This window comes from Lichenostomus cassidix, chromosome 1 (assembly GCF_008360975.1).
Source record: "Lichenostomus cassidix isolate B80296 chromosome 1, HeHo_3.0, whole genome shotgun sequence".
Lineage (NCBI taxonomy): Eukaryota > Metazoa > Chordata > Aves > Passeriformes > Meliphagidae > Lichenostomus > Lichenostomus cassidix.
The window spans coordinates 34231029-34252292 of NC_139479.1; the positions used below are offsets into that span (position 1 = coordinate 34231029).

Sequence of the window (21264 nt, forward strand, 5' to 3'; positions counted from 1 at the left end):
ATGGAACATGAAATGTGGAATTAATGTAAATTTTTGTCCTATCATTCTGTTATGTTTTCCTTTTTTCACCCATTTTCTCTCATTTTATCTGTCTGATTCAGTTGCTCTTTGAACACATTTGTACACATTCTTTTTTATAGCATCCATTGCAGTAGAATGTTGATTTTTATTTAACTCAAAGACTATATTAAAAATATTATCTGAAATGAATCTGTAAAATCTGAAATTAACCTGCAAAAAAAAGATGTTATGATACTGTTTAAAAATAAAGGGTCAGTAAAAAATCCATTTTTCAACTCAAAGAATAATTTAATGCTGGTGGCATAAATTTATACCATCCCTCTGAGATTGAATACTCCTTATATTATCAGTGACATTTAATCTCACCTGGTGTTAAAAAGGAACTGAAGGAAAAATATCACTATTTTTTATCACCAGAAGATGGTGTGTTTCAAAAAGCTGTTGCAATGGCAGCTCATGGGAAGGGTCCATGAAGCCAGGCTGCGGGCAAAGCACCACCTATAGTGCTTGATAGGTCCATTCCTATCAAGCTGCAGAGAACAGACTGAAGCAGGAGCCCCCAAACCCTGATTCCTTTCAGCCCAACCCACTCCTTACACAGCTGTCCCCCATGAGTCACCATGCTGCACTGGACCTAAACTCCCCAGAGCACATGCTTCTTACTGTAGGCTGAAGGAAATTAATTAAATCCCCTGTTCTGTCCTCATTTTGCTGCCTTACAAATCCCTAAAATTGGGGCTGGCAGGTAGTACTTTTCTAGCTGAAATGAAGGATTAGCCATTTTGCATCCAGCTTCTGAAAAATAACTCCCATGGAAACACTTTGGAAGCACAAAAGAATGGCTTTATTCAAAACATTATCTTCAGAAAATAGGATAAAATTATTAAGATACTAAGGATATAGGCGCAAAATTTTCGCACAGCCTAAGAACAGTATTTCTGGACTGCCCTCAAGAAATTACCTTTGGCACCAGCAATTTACATCACCTGATGAGCTCTTTGTCATCTAAACAAATAAAATTATGGAGATCTGTATCTCAGACTCCCGTAAAGACTGTGCACTGATGGCACAAGGCTGAGACCCCAGGCTGTGCCCCACAAGGAGACAGAGGCAGAGCTCAGAGCTCAGAGGGGGTGAGGAACCTCTCAGCTCAGCTTCAGTCAGCTCCCCAAAGCTGCTGCAGCCACCATGTCCTGCCCACCTCCATAGATACACCCTGGGGCTCAGTGCTCACCAATAAATGCAAACATGGGACTAAATACTCTACTTTTGACTGTGCTGAGGTGAAGAAAATGTTAGTTGGATATAGGAACACTGCAACAAATTGCTCTCTTTTGCAAGCAAAGGCAAACATACCATTTTATCATGCTGAGTTGAAATACAGAAATGGGTAGTGCTTTCTGACTAATGTGTTTCCAGATGTGTGACTCAAACAAATTAAAAACAAACAAACAAACAAACAAACAATATTCTGTCTGTTTTTTCTGTAGAAACAGCTGAAAGGGCATCTGGAGAGGTAAACAAAATATAGTTATATATCATTGGTAGATGTCAAGGTAACTACAGGATTATGATCCCAGACTAAAAAATTGTTTCATATATCTTCTAATATAGCAGTCTTCGCCCAGCCACTTGAGATCATCTTAACTGGAGGAAGAGCCTAAGATTCTCAGGAGAACTGCTCAGTATATCAGCCTTGTTCTATCCCAAAAAAGCACTTTTTTTGACATCTCCCTCTATTATCTACAGCCAGTGGTTTCAAAGTATAAGGCTTTCATGCCACTGCAGATGCACTTTGTCTTCTACTTTCAGAAAAAAAGTCTTGAAGGAAATCCCTTTTGAAGATTTCACTTGGCCAGGGACAGAACAATTAATATTTGCATCAGCTCAAAGCAACATAAAAACCAAAAAAAAAAAAAAAACCAAAAAAACTACCCCACAAAACAAATAGGCTGATGAAAAGAGGGTTCATACAAAATAAGTGTTTTCCATAGGATATTTCAATTTTGTGGCAATTATTGAACAAAATCTTTTTTTAAACATAAATTTTACTAAATTTTCCTGTTAAAAATATCTAAATGGTTTATAGCGTGCATTTGCAAATCAACACAAAATATTGATAAGCAGAAGTTTATTAATTCAAGAATATTTTAAGGTCTAGATTCTAAAACAAAGATTGTCTTCCATAGGACAGTAGTCTGGGACATAAGAAACAGTTGGGATGAAAAGCCTTTGATCTGGATTGGGTTGAACACAAACTGCCACTTTTCAAGTTAATCCCTTCTACAGAGATTCTACACTTTCTCTGTGTTATTTTGTAGATATAGGAATAAAAGTGTTTCTGTCTCTCTTTTGCCAATAAACACTCCTGTTGTGGTACACACACTCCCATTCAAACAGACATATCTCTTGGAAAAATTCTGTCATCACAAAAAAATGGTTTCAATTAGGGCCATGGGATTTTTACACGCACTGACTTTCAAGAGTTAAGTATAAGCTAGAAGAAAGCCTGCAATATTTTAGGTTGGAAAATTACCTTGTTACAAACCTCCAGTTCAGAAGCCCTCAACTGCCATGACAAAGTTTTGAAAATGAGAAATTGCTTTTTTCCTTACATGACAGTTCCTTCCTTTTTTTCTGCCCTGATATGCCATCAAATTCTTAAAGAGACAAAAGTACAGACACTGTATCATTTAGATGAGATCCATGTTCCTGGAAGCTTAACTGCTTAATTTTTTTTTTTTTTTTAAGCATGAGTGTATGAGCAAAAGTGAAATTGGAGTAAAATGAGAGGAAACATAGAACAACAGCAAATTTTGCCCAGAGCCATGGATATGTCTCTCCCACCACAGGCCCACACAATTTTCATGCTTGGGAGGTAAAACATTGGCAAGGATTATTTTTCAACTAGGTCAAAGTAAATGTTGGAAGGATAATTTTTTGTCTCCCCAAGTCACATCAGTTGTGAGGAGCTACTCCTGCCAAGCAGCCTGAAGTCAACTATAATCTTGGTAAGAGAAGTCAGTGGCAGACATAATGTTAAAATTAAATACGGAATGAAGCACAGCTGAGCATTATCTTGGGGAAATTAATCAGGTGGTGGTAACAGCTCACATCACCTTGTCCAGAAACAGTGCCTTAATATAGGAAGAGAAATCCAAACTGAGACATAATTATTAGGCATATAATGATTGCCATGTTAGAAGTTTTGTTTAATTGGAGAGTCAATTAGTCTATTTAGGAATATTTCTTTTTCTTCTTACAAGCAAGATTTTGTAGCAGCAAGTATCAGAAAAGACCATTAAAAATGCTGGCATTAAACACTCCCTGCAAGACTTTAAATAGGTTGAGAAGGGTCTGAAAGTGTACATGAGCATGATAATTTACAGTCAGATGGTGCAAATATGGCAGAGATGACATGCATCATGTAAACTTGAACACATTTAATTTGAAACTTGGATTTTAAAGTTTAAGTCTTAAAATAAAATACATTAGCTGTGCCCTGCACAGAAAAAGAAAAAAAAAACCAAAATAACAAAAAACAGACAAAAAAAGGAATGAAGCAAAACCAAACAAAAACACCAAAAAACAAACAAAAAAAAACCCAACAAAATCCAACCAACAACAACAACAACACACCAAAAAAACCAAGAAGGGAAGCTACTTCAGAGTCGTTATTACTCTAAACATCAGCATTCCTACACTCCTTCCCTTTGTTTCCACAGAAAGTTTTTTTTACTTGCACAGATACATTTTTTACTCTGCTGCAAAGTTCTTTTTAAATCCCTGCTACCTAAGACTGCATTATGGTCAAATTATTGCTATTCTTATCCTGTATTTGCCTAAGACCCTTAATATTGGCACTGTATGAACACTGATACAATTTCTGGAAGGCTCTGAGGTCCTGAACCTGTGTATGTTACAGTACCTGTGTTCAGGCCTGGGCACATGAAGCAGACAGGGTTTTATGTGTGTTTGGCAGCTAAAATTTGCTAGACTTACAGAGTTAGAGGGTGGCTGAGGCTGCAAGGAGATTGTCCCTGTTCATACAAGGCCACCTGGAGGTAGCTGCCCAGGATTGTGTTTAGATGGCTTTTGAATATCTCTCAAGATGGAGAATCTACAAACTCTGGGCAACCTGTGTCAATACCCAAAAGTTCTTATGCGAATTAAAAAAAAAAAAAAAAAAAAAGAGTTTTCCTATTTTTAAATGGAATTTTTTGCATTTCAGGTCGTGCCCATTGCCTCAGGTCCTGTCACTGTGCACTGCTAGGGAGAGCCTGGCTCAGAAGTCATTTAAGAACTGGGACATCTATTCAGAGTTTCAATTCTTTGTGATTGAAATATAGTCCTTGAAGCACAAATTAAGCATGGGCACACATGTCCACAGATCTTTGGAGATGCAGAGGCTCCTCTCTAGCTGTGCTTCCCCTGGAGCTTTGCCATACTGCTGCAAGGATGGAGCTGACCAGGAAAGACCAGCACTGCCTGCACACTTGGGCTGACCAGCATCTGTTGTTGCATGTGCAGCTCCTACCTGGCAGGTTGCTCACACAGTAGACAGGCTCTGCTTACTCCATGTTTGCTTCAGCTCACAAGTTCTCCATGCCTGGCAGCTGGATCCCCAGCACAGAAGCCAATGGCATTTCCACAGAAAATATTCTACTTGTTATAAGCAAATTAACTTCTAAACCGTACATGTAACACAGAAGTTAGGTCTATATAATGTAGGTCTTGGAAGAGAAATATGAAAGCATTCCAGAGAGCAAACAAATTGCTTTTTTCTTGGCTTTGTCTTTCAGTACATGCTGGCAATTTTCTTGAAAACAGACAAGGTCTGGAAATAGCTCACACAACCTGACTGCAACTACTGCTTGAGATGGAAAAAATAATGGCATATTAAAGGAGGCAACAAACCCAGGAGCACCTTTATTCAGCCATTGTGCAACATCATGACTCTACAAGCACATACAAGAGGATCAAATCCTGTAAAAGGCTGAAACAGGAGCTTTTTTCAGCCTTCAAGTGGCAATTTTAGTTTGAAACTCCCTTTCTCCAGATTGCCTTCAGTAGGGAAGCACAATCAGCAAAATCCTAACCTCAGAGCTTTGGTGCCATTAGTCACACAAAGCTTTGGTGATTTACAGTCAGAAAATCATTTCAAGACATCTGACGGGACTTTGTTATTCTGCCTACAGCTACACCTGTTCACTTCTTTGTCTCTAAGTTTCAATTAGAGATAATTTAAATAAGAGAAAATCATGTTTCCTAGTGGCAGAGCCTGTTAATGAAATGTGTTTCACATTTCCAATGGAAATGGGAATTCAGGAAACCAACAGGCAGAGCTTGTACCTGCATTATGAATACATTTCATATTTGAAAGACTTTATCTCCGTCTCACTATCCAAATATGCAACTCATCTTCAGCTGTGTGAACGATATTGGTATTGCTCTTAATTTCTGATTTGCCACACTGTTAACATGACAACTCAATTTCTGAGGTGTTTTAAGAAACAAAAAAATATAGAGGGTTCTCTATTGTTTTAAATATCTGTAAGAACTGGGGGGGAAATCTTTTATCATGTTACACTGGAAGTCAAAAGGAGAACAAAACCAGACATAAGCAAACAGGTTTAATGAATTAAGCATGGTTTTGCATCAAAGAATTATGTGAAACAAACAGAAAAACAGGACAATTGATCTGAAAACTTTTCACCTAAGTGATTTTATCAGAGGGCTCTGGAGATGCTCTTCTGTGGATTAAAGTCTTTCCTGCTTAATACGAAGCAAAAAGCCACCAGCTTTACTGGATAAGGGACGTAAGTGCTCTGAGCACAGAGAAACAGTATTAGCTCATGCATTACTTTTTTGGACTCCAGAAAGGAGTCTTCCATCCCTTGTGCATGGGGAGGATATAGTCACAAGCTTAGATTAAGTTTAACACATCCACTATTTTTCGAGATTCAAATGTTTCACGTGGCTTGAACATACCTGATATAACATCAGATGAGGCTACAGAAGGAAAAGACATCTTAGCATTTCAGCAAGGTTCTTACACCTGTGTCCTAGTGACAAAGCAGGAAAACTCTGCAGTTCCACACAGGGTCCTGCAAAGTGGCACAGTGTCAGACTGAGACTTCTCTAGTCCCATTCACATCACCCCCTGGTTTTTCAAGATGTCTTCATAAGCCTGGAGTTCAGCTGTATCAAGCACTGAGATAATGCACCAGCACAGGAAAAGAAACCATTTTGAGGGAAACAGCACTGTTATTGCCAGGAAGTTCTTCAAACCAATCCTACAGGCCTTTCAACATCAGCAGTGGTAGAGAAAGGATATTCCAAGAGCAGGATGTGGTAGAAGAGACAAGTAGCTACATTAGGTCTAGCCACAAGCCCAGGATGTTATGCTTTTACAACTCAAAATTGCACCACGAAAAGCAAATCTGACATAAGCAAGCATAAACTCACACATGCTTATTCACACTTGTAGAAAATGTCTCAACTACAAATATTTTCCACTATTTTTGACTGGGTCGACGACCACTTCCATAATGACATCTTTGACATGCCATGTGAAATACAAAGTCCTGGCAGACATTTTTGCACATACTAAAGGCATCAGTCTTTGCTGAACTGAACTCTTTGCTGAACACAACTTTAGCTCACATGCTGAGAATACCACCACTAAGTTTAAAAGTTTGTGAATTTGAGAACTCTCAGCAGCTGACTTCATCTAGCCTGCAGGGAAAGCTAACAACAAACTGTCTGGTACAGAGCAGAAAAAGGTGGATTGTTCTGTTAAAAGTGGTGCCTGACATGGAGCAAGCATTGGTGGAAAAACCACCCATGAGCTATTCTGTAATTGCACGTGGTACATATCAGCTGTATCAGCCATTCTTTCCTGTTAATTCTTCAATCTCAGGTCTCTGATAGCAAGGAAAAATTCCTTGTTTATTATCAGGTTATACTGCAAAAGGGAGCAAGAGATCTTGTCATCTCCTTATTCCCTGGCTGAGCCACATGTAGCACAGCGATTTCCAGAGAAATCTCTGGGGGAAAGCCAGGCTTGTTAAATGCATGTGAATTGCTTTTATGACAATTCATCCCACTACTTGGCCCACGCTGTCTTGATGTGGGTCAGACTGTAAATGACACAATTTGGTTGCCACTGTGCTAACCTCTGCATTCCTCTGACTCCGAGGGAGAAACTCTCTTCTTCCTTTCTCACCTGACTTCAAATGGAAGTCTGATGAACACTGTGAATCTAGCTCGTAGTTTTATAATTGTGGTTTTATTTGAATTACCACAAAAATGTTGGGTGAGATGAAACGCAGGCTTCTCCTTTTGAAGAGGTCTACACTTAATATGACTTTTACACCCTCTTTTCTCACTAACTTTTAATTTTTTCTCCTTTGACTCTAGCTGCAACTCCAGCTCCTACACTGCAGTTGTGAGAGCCTTCCCTTGGTACTGTGCTACGTGATAGTAATGCATAAATTTTGCTAATTGCTGATTCTATTGGCATTCATGAACCTACGCTGGAATGAATGAAACTTTCATTCATGTTTATATATGAGTTTCCAACATTTGTATGTTTGTAATCATCAGGCTAAAACCAGCTTTCATTTGCAGAGACATAAGCTGAGGGTAACTGAGTCAGGAGATATAACTCTGTTAAGATTGTTTTCCAGTATCATTGAGAGTTGAGTTTGTCACAAAACCTCCCATTTCTGCAACTCAATGAAGTTTTTTCATGACTGGTAACTGTGGTTATGGCTACATTTACAAGCACTTTGGATCAGTAGAAGTCCATGTCTAGAGCTCATTTGGTGCTGTGCACCTGACATAGGCACTGCTGCAGTTCGACAAAATGCTTAGTTCAGATAAACTCTTAAGTTTACTCCCATGCACTGATGCTTTGTTACTGCTTCAACTCATTTCCCAGGCTAGTTCTGTCCAAAGAGAATCCAGGTCAGGACCTGCAGTGCCCTTCCTGACAGGAACCTGTGCTCAGCAAGCAGGCAACAGCTGCAGGCTGCCTGAAAAGCACCCTCCTGATCTGTGTTAGGAGCACACTAACACAGACACACCCTATGTGCAAATTACAGAGATTTATCCAATTAGAATATCTCTGTGGCAATCCCGAGCCATCAACGATTTTCCCAGCCATATAATTGCTACTATTAACAACACAAGTTCCCAATTTAACAAATGGGAGCAAGATAAATGTCCACACTACTTTGGCTTCTCCCAGCTTTATGATTCAGGGTGTAGCAATCTGTCGCCCTTGGTCTTTTGGAAATAGTGCCCGTGTGAGAATTTTAATGACAATGCAGCACTTCTTCTGGCCTCTTCTGGATATCTGATGGCTGTGATGTCTTTATCATGGAGGAGGTTCCGATGGTTAAGCTAACTGGGTCTATCATGCCCCAAGGGCTTGTAGGTTATTTGGTTCCACTCAATATGCCTCCTCCCTCCCCACACTTTGCAATAGGTTACTCAGAATAGAGACCCTCTGTCTGCTGATTCCAGATTGTTTAAGCAAGACACTTAAACAATCTGGAATCAGCAGACAGAGGAACCAACCAGGTTTTTGATGTAGCAGCAGGGGAGAGGATGGGTGGAAGGAAGAGGTGAAGTGATACATAGCTGAGATTTTCTGAGTCCTTTAGCATCACTGCTTTGTAGGTGAATGGCTGCAACTGCGTTCCTCCCCAATACTCTGTTTTGGCATTGGCTCTGCTTTCAATGCCTGCAGGACAGGGAAGCAGGCTTCCTACCACCCTGTATTCAGAAGTTTTGTCCATCCTTTTTTTCATGTCTTGCCATGCTTTTACAAAAAAATTCCCATTGCCTGCTTGCATAGCCTTTTTATTACTATCCTTTATCCTCCTCTGCAACTGTTAGCACATTATTGCTCATCAGCTGCTTCATAGGAATTATTTACATACATGCTTTGAATCTCACTGTCCCAGAAGTAAGTATAGATTATGTCAAATAAAACTGCTTACCCTTAGATATCAGACAGAGCCCCAGACAGACAGTGGGCCAAGACAGACAAGGATGATAGTGCCTTAAAAACACTGTAATTACTTGCATTCAATAAGCCTGGCATTTTCCCAGAGCTGTCTCTGGGGATGTTTGTGCTATGTATGGCTCAGCCAGGCAACAAGGAGAGGACAAGGTCTTTTGGTCCCTTTTGCTGTCTAACCTGATAAAAAGCAAGATTTTCTTTGTTCTAAGAGATCTGAGATCTGGATAACAAACTGATGGCATCCGCTCATGCTGTTTGTCCATAAAAGCTATATTGTCCCAATCCTTGACCACATTGGCTGCCCAATAATACTATTTTGCGTAGTTCTCCTTCAAGAGTCTGATATTCCTGATGGGAACAGTTTATGTAAAGCAGTGTTTTCAAATGAGCCATGAAAAATGCTCAAAAAAAAGTGGGGGGAAAGGGTCAAGACAACCAATAATGTTTTTATGCAGTGAGTAAACAGATCTTTAACTGTAGCTTTTGAAAAGGTGATATGCTTGCACAGCCCTCTCTTGGTCAAATCATATTAAAAGCAAAGTGCAAATTCATTGATAAACAGTAAAACACTCAGTTAAGCACAAGCCTTTTGTACAGGACATTGCAATTTTAAATACAAATTTCCCTCAATCAGTGAGAAATTCTGAAAAGGCAATAGTCATCCAATTTATTATAAGGCCAAACCTACTGGGGCCTGAGATTACTAAAGCCTCAGTCATAATAATTGCAACAAGGAACAACTTCAGTCAACTTTGAATACTTTCAGCTTCCTCAAACTGACATCTGTATCTTAACAGTTTATAACTGAGGGCTATAACTGACTTTAGTTAGAAAAATCAAGAAAGACTGGGGTGCTAAAAAAGCCTGTGATCACACAGTAGGGAGCAGTTAAGGCAGATCCTGGTTTATTCAACTTCATGCAAGTCATGTGACATAATGAATACAACTGGTTTTGGTCTCTGTACAGAAACATCCAGCAAAAGATTTTAATGATGTAATAATTACCTTTTTCCTTTCATGATCCTTCTAACTATGCCTTAATTTATGATGCTTTTAACTAGCATACATGTATCCTGAGGCTATAATGGATGCACATTTATTTAAGTCAAAAGATAAATCTTAATGAAAGGGTTTTTTAACACAATAATTAACATTTGATCATCATAACAGTAATTATTAGAGGCACAAAAACAGAATCAGATCTCAGAAAGTCATGAAGATCCTAAATAGGTTGGACTAGCAATACTGCCCTATTATTTTGCCAAGAAATGATACATCAAAGTGGCAGGAATGAATCATCATACACAGCTAGGAACTACACCCTGTGAAATCCAGCGACAAAAATATGAGCTGCACTAACTTCCACCATAAATTGCAAATTATAATCACAGAGCAGACAGTGTGGAACATGCCTTTTCTCTTCGTTATCAAGCAATGCTCTCATGATACCTCCACAAACATGACAGACCATCAGACAAAGAAAAGAAGAACCAAAAAAATGTAGGAATTTAGCTTGATATTAAAGGTCCATTTATATTTAAGAAAATATTTTTACTTTGTGAAGTAAACATGTGTCTTAACATGTGTCAAATAACCCAGTCGAGCAGCCTTGCTCTTTCAAAAACCTATTGCCTCCTAAAACCAGCAAAGGACAAGAGCCCACACTCCTTCCTGCTGTCATCCTCCCCTTAGCAAAAATTACTGGTATTCTGAATTTTCTCCCAGCTATTAAATGATTCTGGTCATACACATATGCAGGCAGACTGTAACTTGCAGGCAGCCCTTTTCCAATGACAAACAGTAAAGTCAAACAAGGCTGAAAACACTTTAAAAAAAATATCCATTTTACCCCAATTTTACATCAGATTTATTTCAGGAATTTGGTTCAAAGAATCACAGAATCATTTGGTTTCGAAAGGACCTTAAAGACCATCTAGTTCCCAACCTCCTACCATGGGCAGGGGCAACTTCCACTAGGCCAGTTTGTTCAGAACTCCATCCAACCTAGCCGTGAACACTTCCAGGGATGGGGCATCTACAACTGCTCTGGGCAACCTGCTCCAATGCCCCCCAAAATAAAGCTTAGCAATACACAAGGAGACCTCATATAAAAAGAGAGAGGGAAAAGAGTTTCTTAAGAAAAGGATAAAATATGGCACCTTTTCCAGTCAAAGTTTCTTCTTTTATTTTCCGAACCGCTTCTTGGCCATCTCTTTCACTGTTTCCAGCTGTTAAAAGACAGAACGCAAAAAATTAGCCATGTAATGAATTTAAGGAGTGTGAATATAAGTGCCACTATGAATAACAGTGCCACTATGAAGTGCTAACCACAGTGTAGAACAAGTATGAAGTTTTAGATGGAAAGTTGTGCTTCCTTACTGTTCGGCAGCAGAGGTTTTCGCAGAGGGCTGCACAAATGCACTGATGTTCACATAAGTTCTGCCAGTTTACCTGATATATTAATAAAAAATAGGACTATCTACTAACTATCTACCGGGCCAGCAGACTTGAGATTTGGATCTGCGAGCCAAGTGAATTGTATCACATCCAGATCCTACAAAAACTTCATTCTAGGTTAGAGCAAATTCCCCTTTACTCTTTTTTCCAAAATGAAGACTTTCACAGGTGGAGGAAAGTCCTGACTACCCTGGCTCAAATGCTCAGGAGAAGTTTTATTAGTGCTAACATAAAACATGATTAAGCATCACATAAATGTCTTTTGTGCCATTCAGCTTAGGTGGGTGGTTAATAATTGCCTGACATTTTTTTGGCAAACTTTTTTATAATATATCAAATGAAAAACACAGGCACAAGAGAAATATTGGAATTGCTAATACAAGTTAAATTATTCAATTTAACATTCAATTTATATGTCCACAAACAGCTTCCATAGCATGAAACATCAAAATACCTATTGTTTATTATCTAAATTGGGTAAAAATACTGATATCTCTTATGAACTTCATGAAGTTGCCTTCTTTTCCTGGTTATATAAAAATAAGTTTCTATACAGATTTTCTTTTTCTTGTGCCAGCCTACAAGTGACTGTTCTCTCTTTCTCAGCACCATGGAGTAAAACAAAGTTGGAAGAGACCTCAGGAGGTATCAGGTTCAGCCCCCTGTTCACATTAGGTTGTACATGCTTGTATTTACTCTAAAATGCACTCTTTTGAGAATGGAGTCTTAGCTGTGCTTCTGCAGTTAAAAAGTATTTGAAACACATCTTTGTTTTCATGATATGCAAGAAAACTCAATATTTACATAAATTTACTTAAAATAAATACATTCAGCATTCCAGATACTGGAAAGAAAATAATTCTCACATAAAATCTAGAGTAATACAGGTCTATAACTGTTCTCTATAAATTTCATTAACTATGGAATTATATTGCTCAGACCGACGAAAGAAAGAAAGAAAGAAAGAAAGAAAGAAAGAGAGAGAGAGAAAGAAAGAAAGAGAAGAAAGAAAGAAAGAAGAAAAGAAAGAAAAGAAAGAAAAGAAAGAAAAGAAAGAAAAAGAAAGAAAAAGAAAGAAAAAGAAAGAAAAGGAAAGAAAAAGAAAGAAAAGGAAAGAAAAAGAAAGAAAAGAAAAGAAAAAAGAAAAGAAAAGAAAAGAAAAGAAAAGAAAAGAAAAGAAAAGAAAAGAAAAGAAAAGAAAAGAAAAGAAAAGAAAAGAAAAGAAAAGAAAAGAAAAGAAAAGAAAAGGAGAAAGAAAGAAAGAAAGAAAGAAAGAAAGAAAGAAAGAAAGAAAGAAAGAAAGAAAGAGAAAGAAAGAAAGAAAGAAAGAAAGAAAGAAAGAAAGAAAGAAAGGAAAGAAAGAAAGAAAGAAAGAAAGAAAGAAAGAAAGAAAGAAAGAAAGAAAGAAAGAAAGAAAGAAAGAAAGAAAGAAAGAAAGAAAGAAAGAAAGAAAGAAAGAAAGACAAACACAGACATTTGCAGTATTTTCTTCTGGCTGTTTGTCCCCTTTTAAAACTAACCAGCCTTGTAGAGAAGAAATACATTCAGTTTGATGTTAATTTCCAGATATAGATGCAGCATCAACAAACAAACCCTCCAGTGAAAGTGCCATTTCTGGGAAATTTGTGCACAGGGTTTATGGGCAACAGATCAATTTTCCTCACAGTTTCACCTCAAGTGATGTACTAGAGTAGGATTTGAAACTCAGTGTGTTGTTATTAGGCTGGATAGTGTTAAGCTAGAAATAAAAATACTTTTGTGCCAATTCTGTGAAGGTCTTGTTTGATTCCTCTTTTATTCAACACCTCTCATGCAGAGATGAGGCTTATTAAAGCCTTCAGTGTCTTGATTTAAGTCTCAGTATGTTCATTTAATTTGTTCGTTTAAAGAGCTTGTGTTCACAACAAATTTTAATTTGCTTTATTTTGCTGTTATATAAATGGTTATTCATTAAAGCTCAGTGCCTTCCAAACGAGCTCATTTTATCCATATTTGCATATTTTTCACTCTAGACCACTGGGAAAAAAATATTTTGCTAAACAGTCACTTCAAATGTCTGTTTCCAGCCTGATTCAACAGAGTTTGAAATAAAGATGCTGAAGGCTGGAGTATTGAAAAAATTGAAATGGCCTTGGTGAAAACTGCTACTGTAATAGAGGCTTTTGAAATCCTTCTTTCAAAGAAAATCTTGAAAGAAAGAATAAAGACATTGAACAAATGATCAAAATCCTTATAAAAAGTTCAAAGACACAAAAATGAGAAAGATACCATGAAAGTGGGAGGGTAATGTAGGCTTCAGAGTTAGGTTAAGGCTATCAGCACCCCCTTGCCAAGGGTGGGTGGGAGAGGAAAGGGACATTGCACTTTTGTACTGCTTCCCTTCTAGTATGTCCCTCTGGGTTGCTCTAAGCAAAGAGAGTGGTAGGCATCAAAAAGATCAACCTCCTTTAAAGTGCTACATTAATTATTCAAAATTAAAAAAAAGGCTTTTTAAGTCACCAAGCTAGCACAGTCAGCTTTGTGTTGGGAAAAATCAAAACTAATCTGCATCTTCTTGATTAAGTTGGGTCACTAAAGGGCAGAACCTTCAAGTGCACTGAGCAGGTGTACAGCACCCTAAAATCAGGAGGAGGATGATTTACTGTATGAGGGTCAAATTCTTACTGCTGTCAGCTGGTTTAGATCCTCAGTAGCATATTTGTCATGATTCTTTAAAAAACTTTGTGATACACAAAATAATCCTCTGGCTGGACATTTTTCAATGACTCACCATAATTTCCATATGTTCCACACCAGAATTTATCCATTTTAAGTGTTATAGCATCTCTAGCATAAGATCTGCCTACTCTGATTCCAAGTGGTTTGAAGAGAAGGGTAAGAAAGGGAAGACAGATCACGTGTTTTATGCAGTGAGGGAATCTTATAAAAAGCTTTGAACAAAAGGGATTCATTGTCTTGGGAGCTTAGATCATCAAAGTACCCAAAACCATAATAATCTTGCTTTTCATACTAATTTAAAGTCTCTATTGGGAACTCAAATAGATACAGTTGTCACAAGAACTGTTTATGCAAGCTTTTCAGTGCCCTACCTCATAGTTTTTTTCCACCTAGTCCCCACAGAATAATGAAAAATTTATGTGAGACTTATTCAATAACAATGCTGACTACAATCAATTCTGAAAATAAAACTAGTAATATAAGAATAAATTCATTCTAAATGGATGAATCCCTATTAAATCAGATATTTTTTCAATGGCATAAAAATATAATTCTTAATAAAATACCAAAACTTGCGTTGAAAAAAAAGGGAAAACATATTTAAATACAACTTTTAGTCAAACAAATTTACTCATCTCTTCCACGTTCACTTACACAAACACCACAAGTCAAAGCAAGTTGATATAAAGCCACCAGAGAAGTACATATTAAAATTCTTATCAGCACCAATAGGCTTTGGATCTTATCCTACATGTCAGGCTCTGTCATCTTAGTCTCTTAAGCAGATCCTAACTCTGAAAGTTATTTCAGGGATTTCAGAATTATCACAGATATTTCTCAGTCTGAATAAGGCTGAAAAAAGCATGGCCTGTAGAAACCCAACATGGGCTGAAGACACACTATCACTAGTTAAGGGGTTCTGATACATCTATTTGTATTCTTCATACAATATTTTTAATTTCTTTGAATGTGAAAATCTCTCCAAAAGAGAAATTGCCATTCACACACTGAATTTATGTACAAGATTGATCCTGATAAAGAAAGCAAGAGTTTTCTAGTTGGTGTTTTGCAGAACTAGGAATTTGCAGTCCTGATGTTTCAAGGGAATGCACTTCAGGGCATTATAAAGAAATTTAGAATAGTCTGTGATCAGCATTAGAGCCTGTAAAGCTTAAGGTTGCCTGGAGAGAATAAACCCACAAATCCAAAAATCCCTTGCTTACCTAAGTTTGTCAGGGGAAAAAATTCCTGACTTCAGCAAGATAGCACAAAATGAAGACAAATGAAAACTTTTTGAGATGAACACCAAGAATATTCAAGCCAACCAGCACGTGGTGTCCAGAGGAAGACCTGACCCCTCCAGCTTGCAGCCTGAGAGTCTCCTTGTGCACCAAGGCACCCCTCAGCCTGCGGTAAACCCAGGGCAGGTAATCCAGGAGGGAAGGCAAGAATGAACCCCAGGAAGAAAGGCAGCTGTGAGCTGCACAATGGCAGGGCAGCTGTGCTGGCACATCGCCTCCCAGCTCTCCCCACACACCCCAGCCACTGGCAAGTGTGACCCTCTCATTCACCAGTGCCTGGGGAACCTGAGAGAAACACTCATCCCTTGATTTATGTAGGCATAACTACCTATCAGTTAATCCCTGAAACAATGGATAACTTTACAGGGTTTGCAGCATGCCCCATGGCCCTCCCCTCTCCCTACTGCTGACTTTAAGCAGCCCAAATTTAGAAGTGGTGCCCATAAACTCTTGCATGTATGTGCATTACCAGGAAAAGCTTGGTGGTACAGTAATCAATTCTTCATAAGGGTATATCATCTGATTAAGGAGTTGCAAAGGGTGATGGTTAGATGTCTTTGTGCAACAGAATATAAAAGTTCCCAAATAGAAATTTGAATTCAGATGCCTCCTCAGAGTAGCATAATCCTCATTATGATAGAAGGGAAACTGATTTAATTGAAGCACCAGCCTGAAGACAGGGCTTGTGAGGGCACCCAATGCCTCAAGAGAAAAACAAAACCCTATCAGCTGGTGTTAGGAAGATTATGATTTTATGAGTGAGCACAACAAATAGAATATGCCTAAAAGAGAGGAATGACTGGCCCCAGAAAAGCTCAAGGATGAGAAATTTGAACTCAATAAAAGATGAGCAGGTTTTCAAAGGAATTTGTAACATTTTCAATAAAAAGGAATCCAGATCTTGGGTCTCACCTGTAAAATATTAAGGCATGAATTTCAATAAAGATAGGTATAAGAATGTGACCAGCTATAAAAAACAATTGTGAACATGATAAAACTTCCTTATGTCTAGAGATAGCACAAATCTTTTGTCATTGAGTTCGTCATACAGCTATCACAATTAAATACATTCCTTTTTCACAGGAAAGTTAGAAACATTGTTGTAAGTGTTCCTTTGAGAAAAGAAGCAAAAAATGAGCAAGGGAGAGCATGTTGATTTGCAAAGAGAAAAGAAATCATCGTTATTGCCTTAGGTTTTAGATACCCATCTGTTCCAACAAGAAGTTAAGAATGACCCTGTTTATCAAGCCAAGATACATCTAGACAAGTGCCCTGTTTCCAACAATAACTTGTAGCAGACGCTTAAGGAAAAGATATGAGAGCAATAAGTCTAGGAGTGATTTTTTCCAATACACCCTCCCAGAAACAAAATGTTTCAGAGATTTCTGGAATCAAAGGTCACACATAGCCTCCCAATGAACCTGACCTGCACTACTTCACCTAATTGCACTTTCAGTTCATTCAAGCGCTTGACCGCCAGAGAGTTCTGGGACAGCAGGCTGTGTGATTTAATGACACACTTAATTACCTTCAAAAGGTTGCACTTCAGTAGTTTGTTTGTTTTATGTTTTATTTTGTTGGATGTTCTCTATGTACAATAAGACACAGAATGACCACTTCTTGTTCACTTTCTAAACCCTTCATAATTGTATGATACCACACCTCAGTCATCTGTTTGGAAGCAGAAGGACCTTTGTTCTGTGCCCCACCTTGTACAAAGCCATCCTGTACTCCTAACCATCACTTTTTAGTTTTTTCCAGTTCAACCAGACTCCTTTTGAGTATGCACAACAGGATGAACCAATGGTTTCTATAAAGGAAGAGGGACACTTTCTGTCCTGTTTTCATCTTCTTTCCTGCTAAGTAATATAATTTTATTTGCCTTTATGACTGGCATGAAATATCGATGATGTTGCGCATAGAGCTTTCAACAGTAAATCACAATATTTATTTAATTCTTTGAGTGGCTGTTAATTTAGGTCCTATTCTTGTAAATACATAGGTGTGGCTGTTTTTTCTCATATTGTGTATTTGCATTTACTAACAGTGTGTATTTATCCATCCCTTCATAACATAGTCATTCACTATTGGGAGATTATTTCCTATTCTTCATAATAATTAATATTTCACAAAGCATCTCTGGATGCCATCCAGTCCCACCCTCTGCTACAACAGGTAGCCCAGTACCATGTCCAGTCAGATGTCATGTATTTCCAGGGATGGAGACTCCACAACCTCTCTAGGTAGCCTGTTCCAGTGTTTGACCACCCACAATGTGTAAAAAAAAAAAAATAAAAAGTGTTTTTTTTCCCATTAAGTATTTATACACTGGAAAAGGTCCCCCTAACCCTTCACTTCTCTTCAGGCTCAATACAGCTTTCTCAGCCTCTCCTTACATGTCAGAAACTAAAATCCATTAATTATCAATAGTCAAATTCATTTGACTATCCTAAACACATTTCAGCAGAGTGCATTTTCTCACTGTTCACCATGTATTCTGTATCTATCTTTTATAAATGTACTGAACATATATCTATGGGACCAGGGCTCCAGCCCAAAACTGGCAAGTAATTTCTCAATATTGTTTTCTGCCTCCTAATCTATTACTAATCTACAAGTGATCTTTCTCTTATCTCAAGGCAAGCCAGCCACTTTAAATCTTTTGGCATGAATGTTACCAAAAACTTTTGAAAACCAAGATTAAATTAATTTAAACGGTTGTTGAATATTTAAAAGCATTTAATTAATGCTTAATGAATAAATTAAACAAATGCCTAGGAAAAATGCACTAACTCTTCCAAAATTCATCAACACATATTTAACTCTGCATTTTTTTAAATGCCTGACTTATTTTCAATATAAAAAACATACTCACTAGCCTATACACAACATTCTTCACAAAATTGCCCAGCACCTTTATTTGTCCACCTTACACTTCTCCTTTCATACCTAGGATGATTTAAGGTTCCATGGAGTAGATGCTAGTCCAGAAATATTTTTACACTTCTGATGTATTTCGGTTTTAATCACAGTGGACTGTTTTACACAGTTTTAACTTGCTGATGTATAGTACTGTATTTATACTGAGTCTGTAACAATCTCCATACTATTTTAAGCACTGCATCTTTTTAGCTGCTCATTTTACATACTTCTTCAGAGACAGTGAACAGATTGAAGACTCCAAGTCCATTTGGTTGCTCCTCATAAGGATGTCTTTCCATCCCCCTGATAAGCTTGTTTTCCTCTAAACCCTTTTAAACCATTTTGAAATAGACAGACCAGAACACAACAGAGTATTTAAGGTTCTGACCCACAAAAGATTCATGCAGTTGAATCAACTCATGTTGGCTGTTTAGTCTGTTCATTTTCTAGATACTTCTAATTAATTATTAAGCACCACTTAATTAATTAACGTTAATTATTGAGCACCACTGACTTTCATAGAATGATCTATTTTGACCCCGAGATCTACTTTCAAGATGGTGATGGTCAACACAGAATCCATCATGCCTTTTTCTGGAGTGAAGATTTTTCCCCATGTCTGTCTCTCCATGTTGATCTACATTGAATTTCACATGCCTTTTAACACTCTGCTTCCTATGGTCTTCCTGAAATTCTTCATACATCCCTGGTCTTTATCACCCTGAATAGTTTGATACAATTCAAATGATTTGTCACCTCATTATTTGCTCCTCCTATAAAATTATCTGTTGAAAGCATCATATGTTAAAACAAGCACAGACGTGACAGTCTTCCATCAGAAATCAGGGGTTAAGTGTTTGACAAAATTTTTACATATTTGGAAGGCTGTGTGTGGCTGTCTGCACATGTATGGTGCATAAGTAACAGACAGTACTGTAAACAGATTTTTTCATAACCCTGATTACAGTGCATTGATATGATAGAACCTGACCTGAATTACAATTATAGAGCAATCTGCATGCATTTCCTTAACACTCATACCAGAAAAAAGAAATCATCACCCACTTTTAATAGGCTGGTAACATTTTGACACTTCCTGACTAACTCTAGAACTCATTCAGGCCGAAAAAAAGCCTGGCTGGAATGAGGAAGATAAATACTTTTCTAGAAAAAAAGAAAATTATAACCCAAGCATCTCATAGATCTATGTATATTAAAAAAAGACTATTAAAGTAACCCATAGAAATTTTCAGTAATTGAAATTAAATCAAACTGTCTTTGAAAATGAACAATTGCACCATCTTGTTAGAATTTAATTATCCCTCTAAAGTCACTTTGTAGTAATATACAATATAAGAATTGTCTGATTCATGGTGCAGAGAATCCAGCTTGAAAATTGGAAACTAATGGGAATGAAAGAGGTGACAGAAATATCTCTTGCTTGGTCTCCTGCAGGGCTTACAGAGGTCACACAGAGATGCTGAATCCAGTGATGGAAGAACATTTATTTAGGCCAAAATTGCAGAGCTCAAATAAGTCACCTGAATATATATACATATATATAAAAATAATGAGATTGCTTCCTTCAAACTGTGAGCCTGTCTTAGAAACCTGTGACACTGATATACTCAGACACTAAAGACTGATTACACTGTCCTGAAACTGATGTTTTATACCAAGCAGCATATGTGTAACATATGCTTTACAAGGTGCAAACCTTTTTATAGTCATTCACCATTTTCAGACAGAACTATCAAAATTTCTATATTAGCTGTTATCACATATTATCACAGCCTTCTTTTATTAATGAACTGAGGGGGAAAAAAAAATCAAACTGACTTTTTTTTTTTTTTGAGTCAATGATTTTGACATGCACTCATAGAATCATCATAAAATTAAACAGCTGTCATAAAGGATGGATGGAATATGAAGAGTTTATGCTTTTTATCAGTCTAAACTCAGACTCACAAAACTATGGCAAACACCATTGAACCAGAGCTGAACCTACTGGATTTTATGACCAGGCTGGGGGAGGTCATGGAAATGTCCAGGACATCATGATTTCCAATGTCCTCATTGTGAAGAGCATATTTATTTGTAAGTGCACACAAAACACCACCTTCAATATCAGTCACTGCTGAATGTGGTTTGTCATTTACCTTATCTCTCCGTAAATGAAATTGCAAGTTTATTTACCAAGTAGTAAATCGCATAGGAGGCAGCAGGAGCTCCCTGTGTGGCTTGATTCCGAAGACTCACCACAGGCATCAGTTTTCCCTACCAGGGGTTCACTATCTCCCTTGAGATTTTCCTGAAGTAAAAGCCCTGCTGACTTTGAGTAAAGCTACTGCAGCCTGGGAAAAAGCCTCAATGAAATCTATCACACAAACACACAGAAAATTCCTTTCATCACAACCTCTTTCCCAGGGAGAGGCTGAGGGCAGGGTGAGCTGCACCTGCAGAGTGGGATAATGGAGTCTTGTGCATCAGTGCTGGGACTGGAAAGGAAGAAGGTGTAAAAAAACTATGCAGCCACTTGCTGTAAAAGCTCTGAGTGAGCACACTGCCTTTTCATACAGTGCCTACTCATGTTCCATAAGGTAACATGGTTTCTACTTCTTTGTTTTCCTCATTCCATTGGTGGATTGGATTTAAAAGTAGGTTGCTTCAAATATTTACTCCTCTAAAATGTCAAACTGAGTGAAAATTACATCCATCACAAATGGTGAATCATTTTTCACATCAGACATTCAGGCTTGACTCATTTGCCTGCTGCAGGGATATCATCCTTTATTGCTGAAGTTACTGTAA

General features: G+C 37.8%; 1 protein-coding gene across 3 annotated transcripts in view; it reads right to left on the reverse strand.

Moving 5' to 3' along the window:
- Window positions 1–21264, reverse strand: part of DHRSX (dehydrogenase/reductase X-linked) — a 211704-nt gene that overhangs the window by 108963 nt on the left and 81477 nt on the right. For all 3 annotated transcript variants that reach the window (XM_085056390.1, XM_085056384.1, XM_085056375.1), the window contains exon 3: window positions 11215–11283. In XM_085056390.1, coding sequence (XP_084912516.1) covers window positions 11215–11283 — 69 coding nt within the window. The remainder of the gene's footprint in view (window positions 1–11214; window positions 11284–21264) is intronic.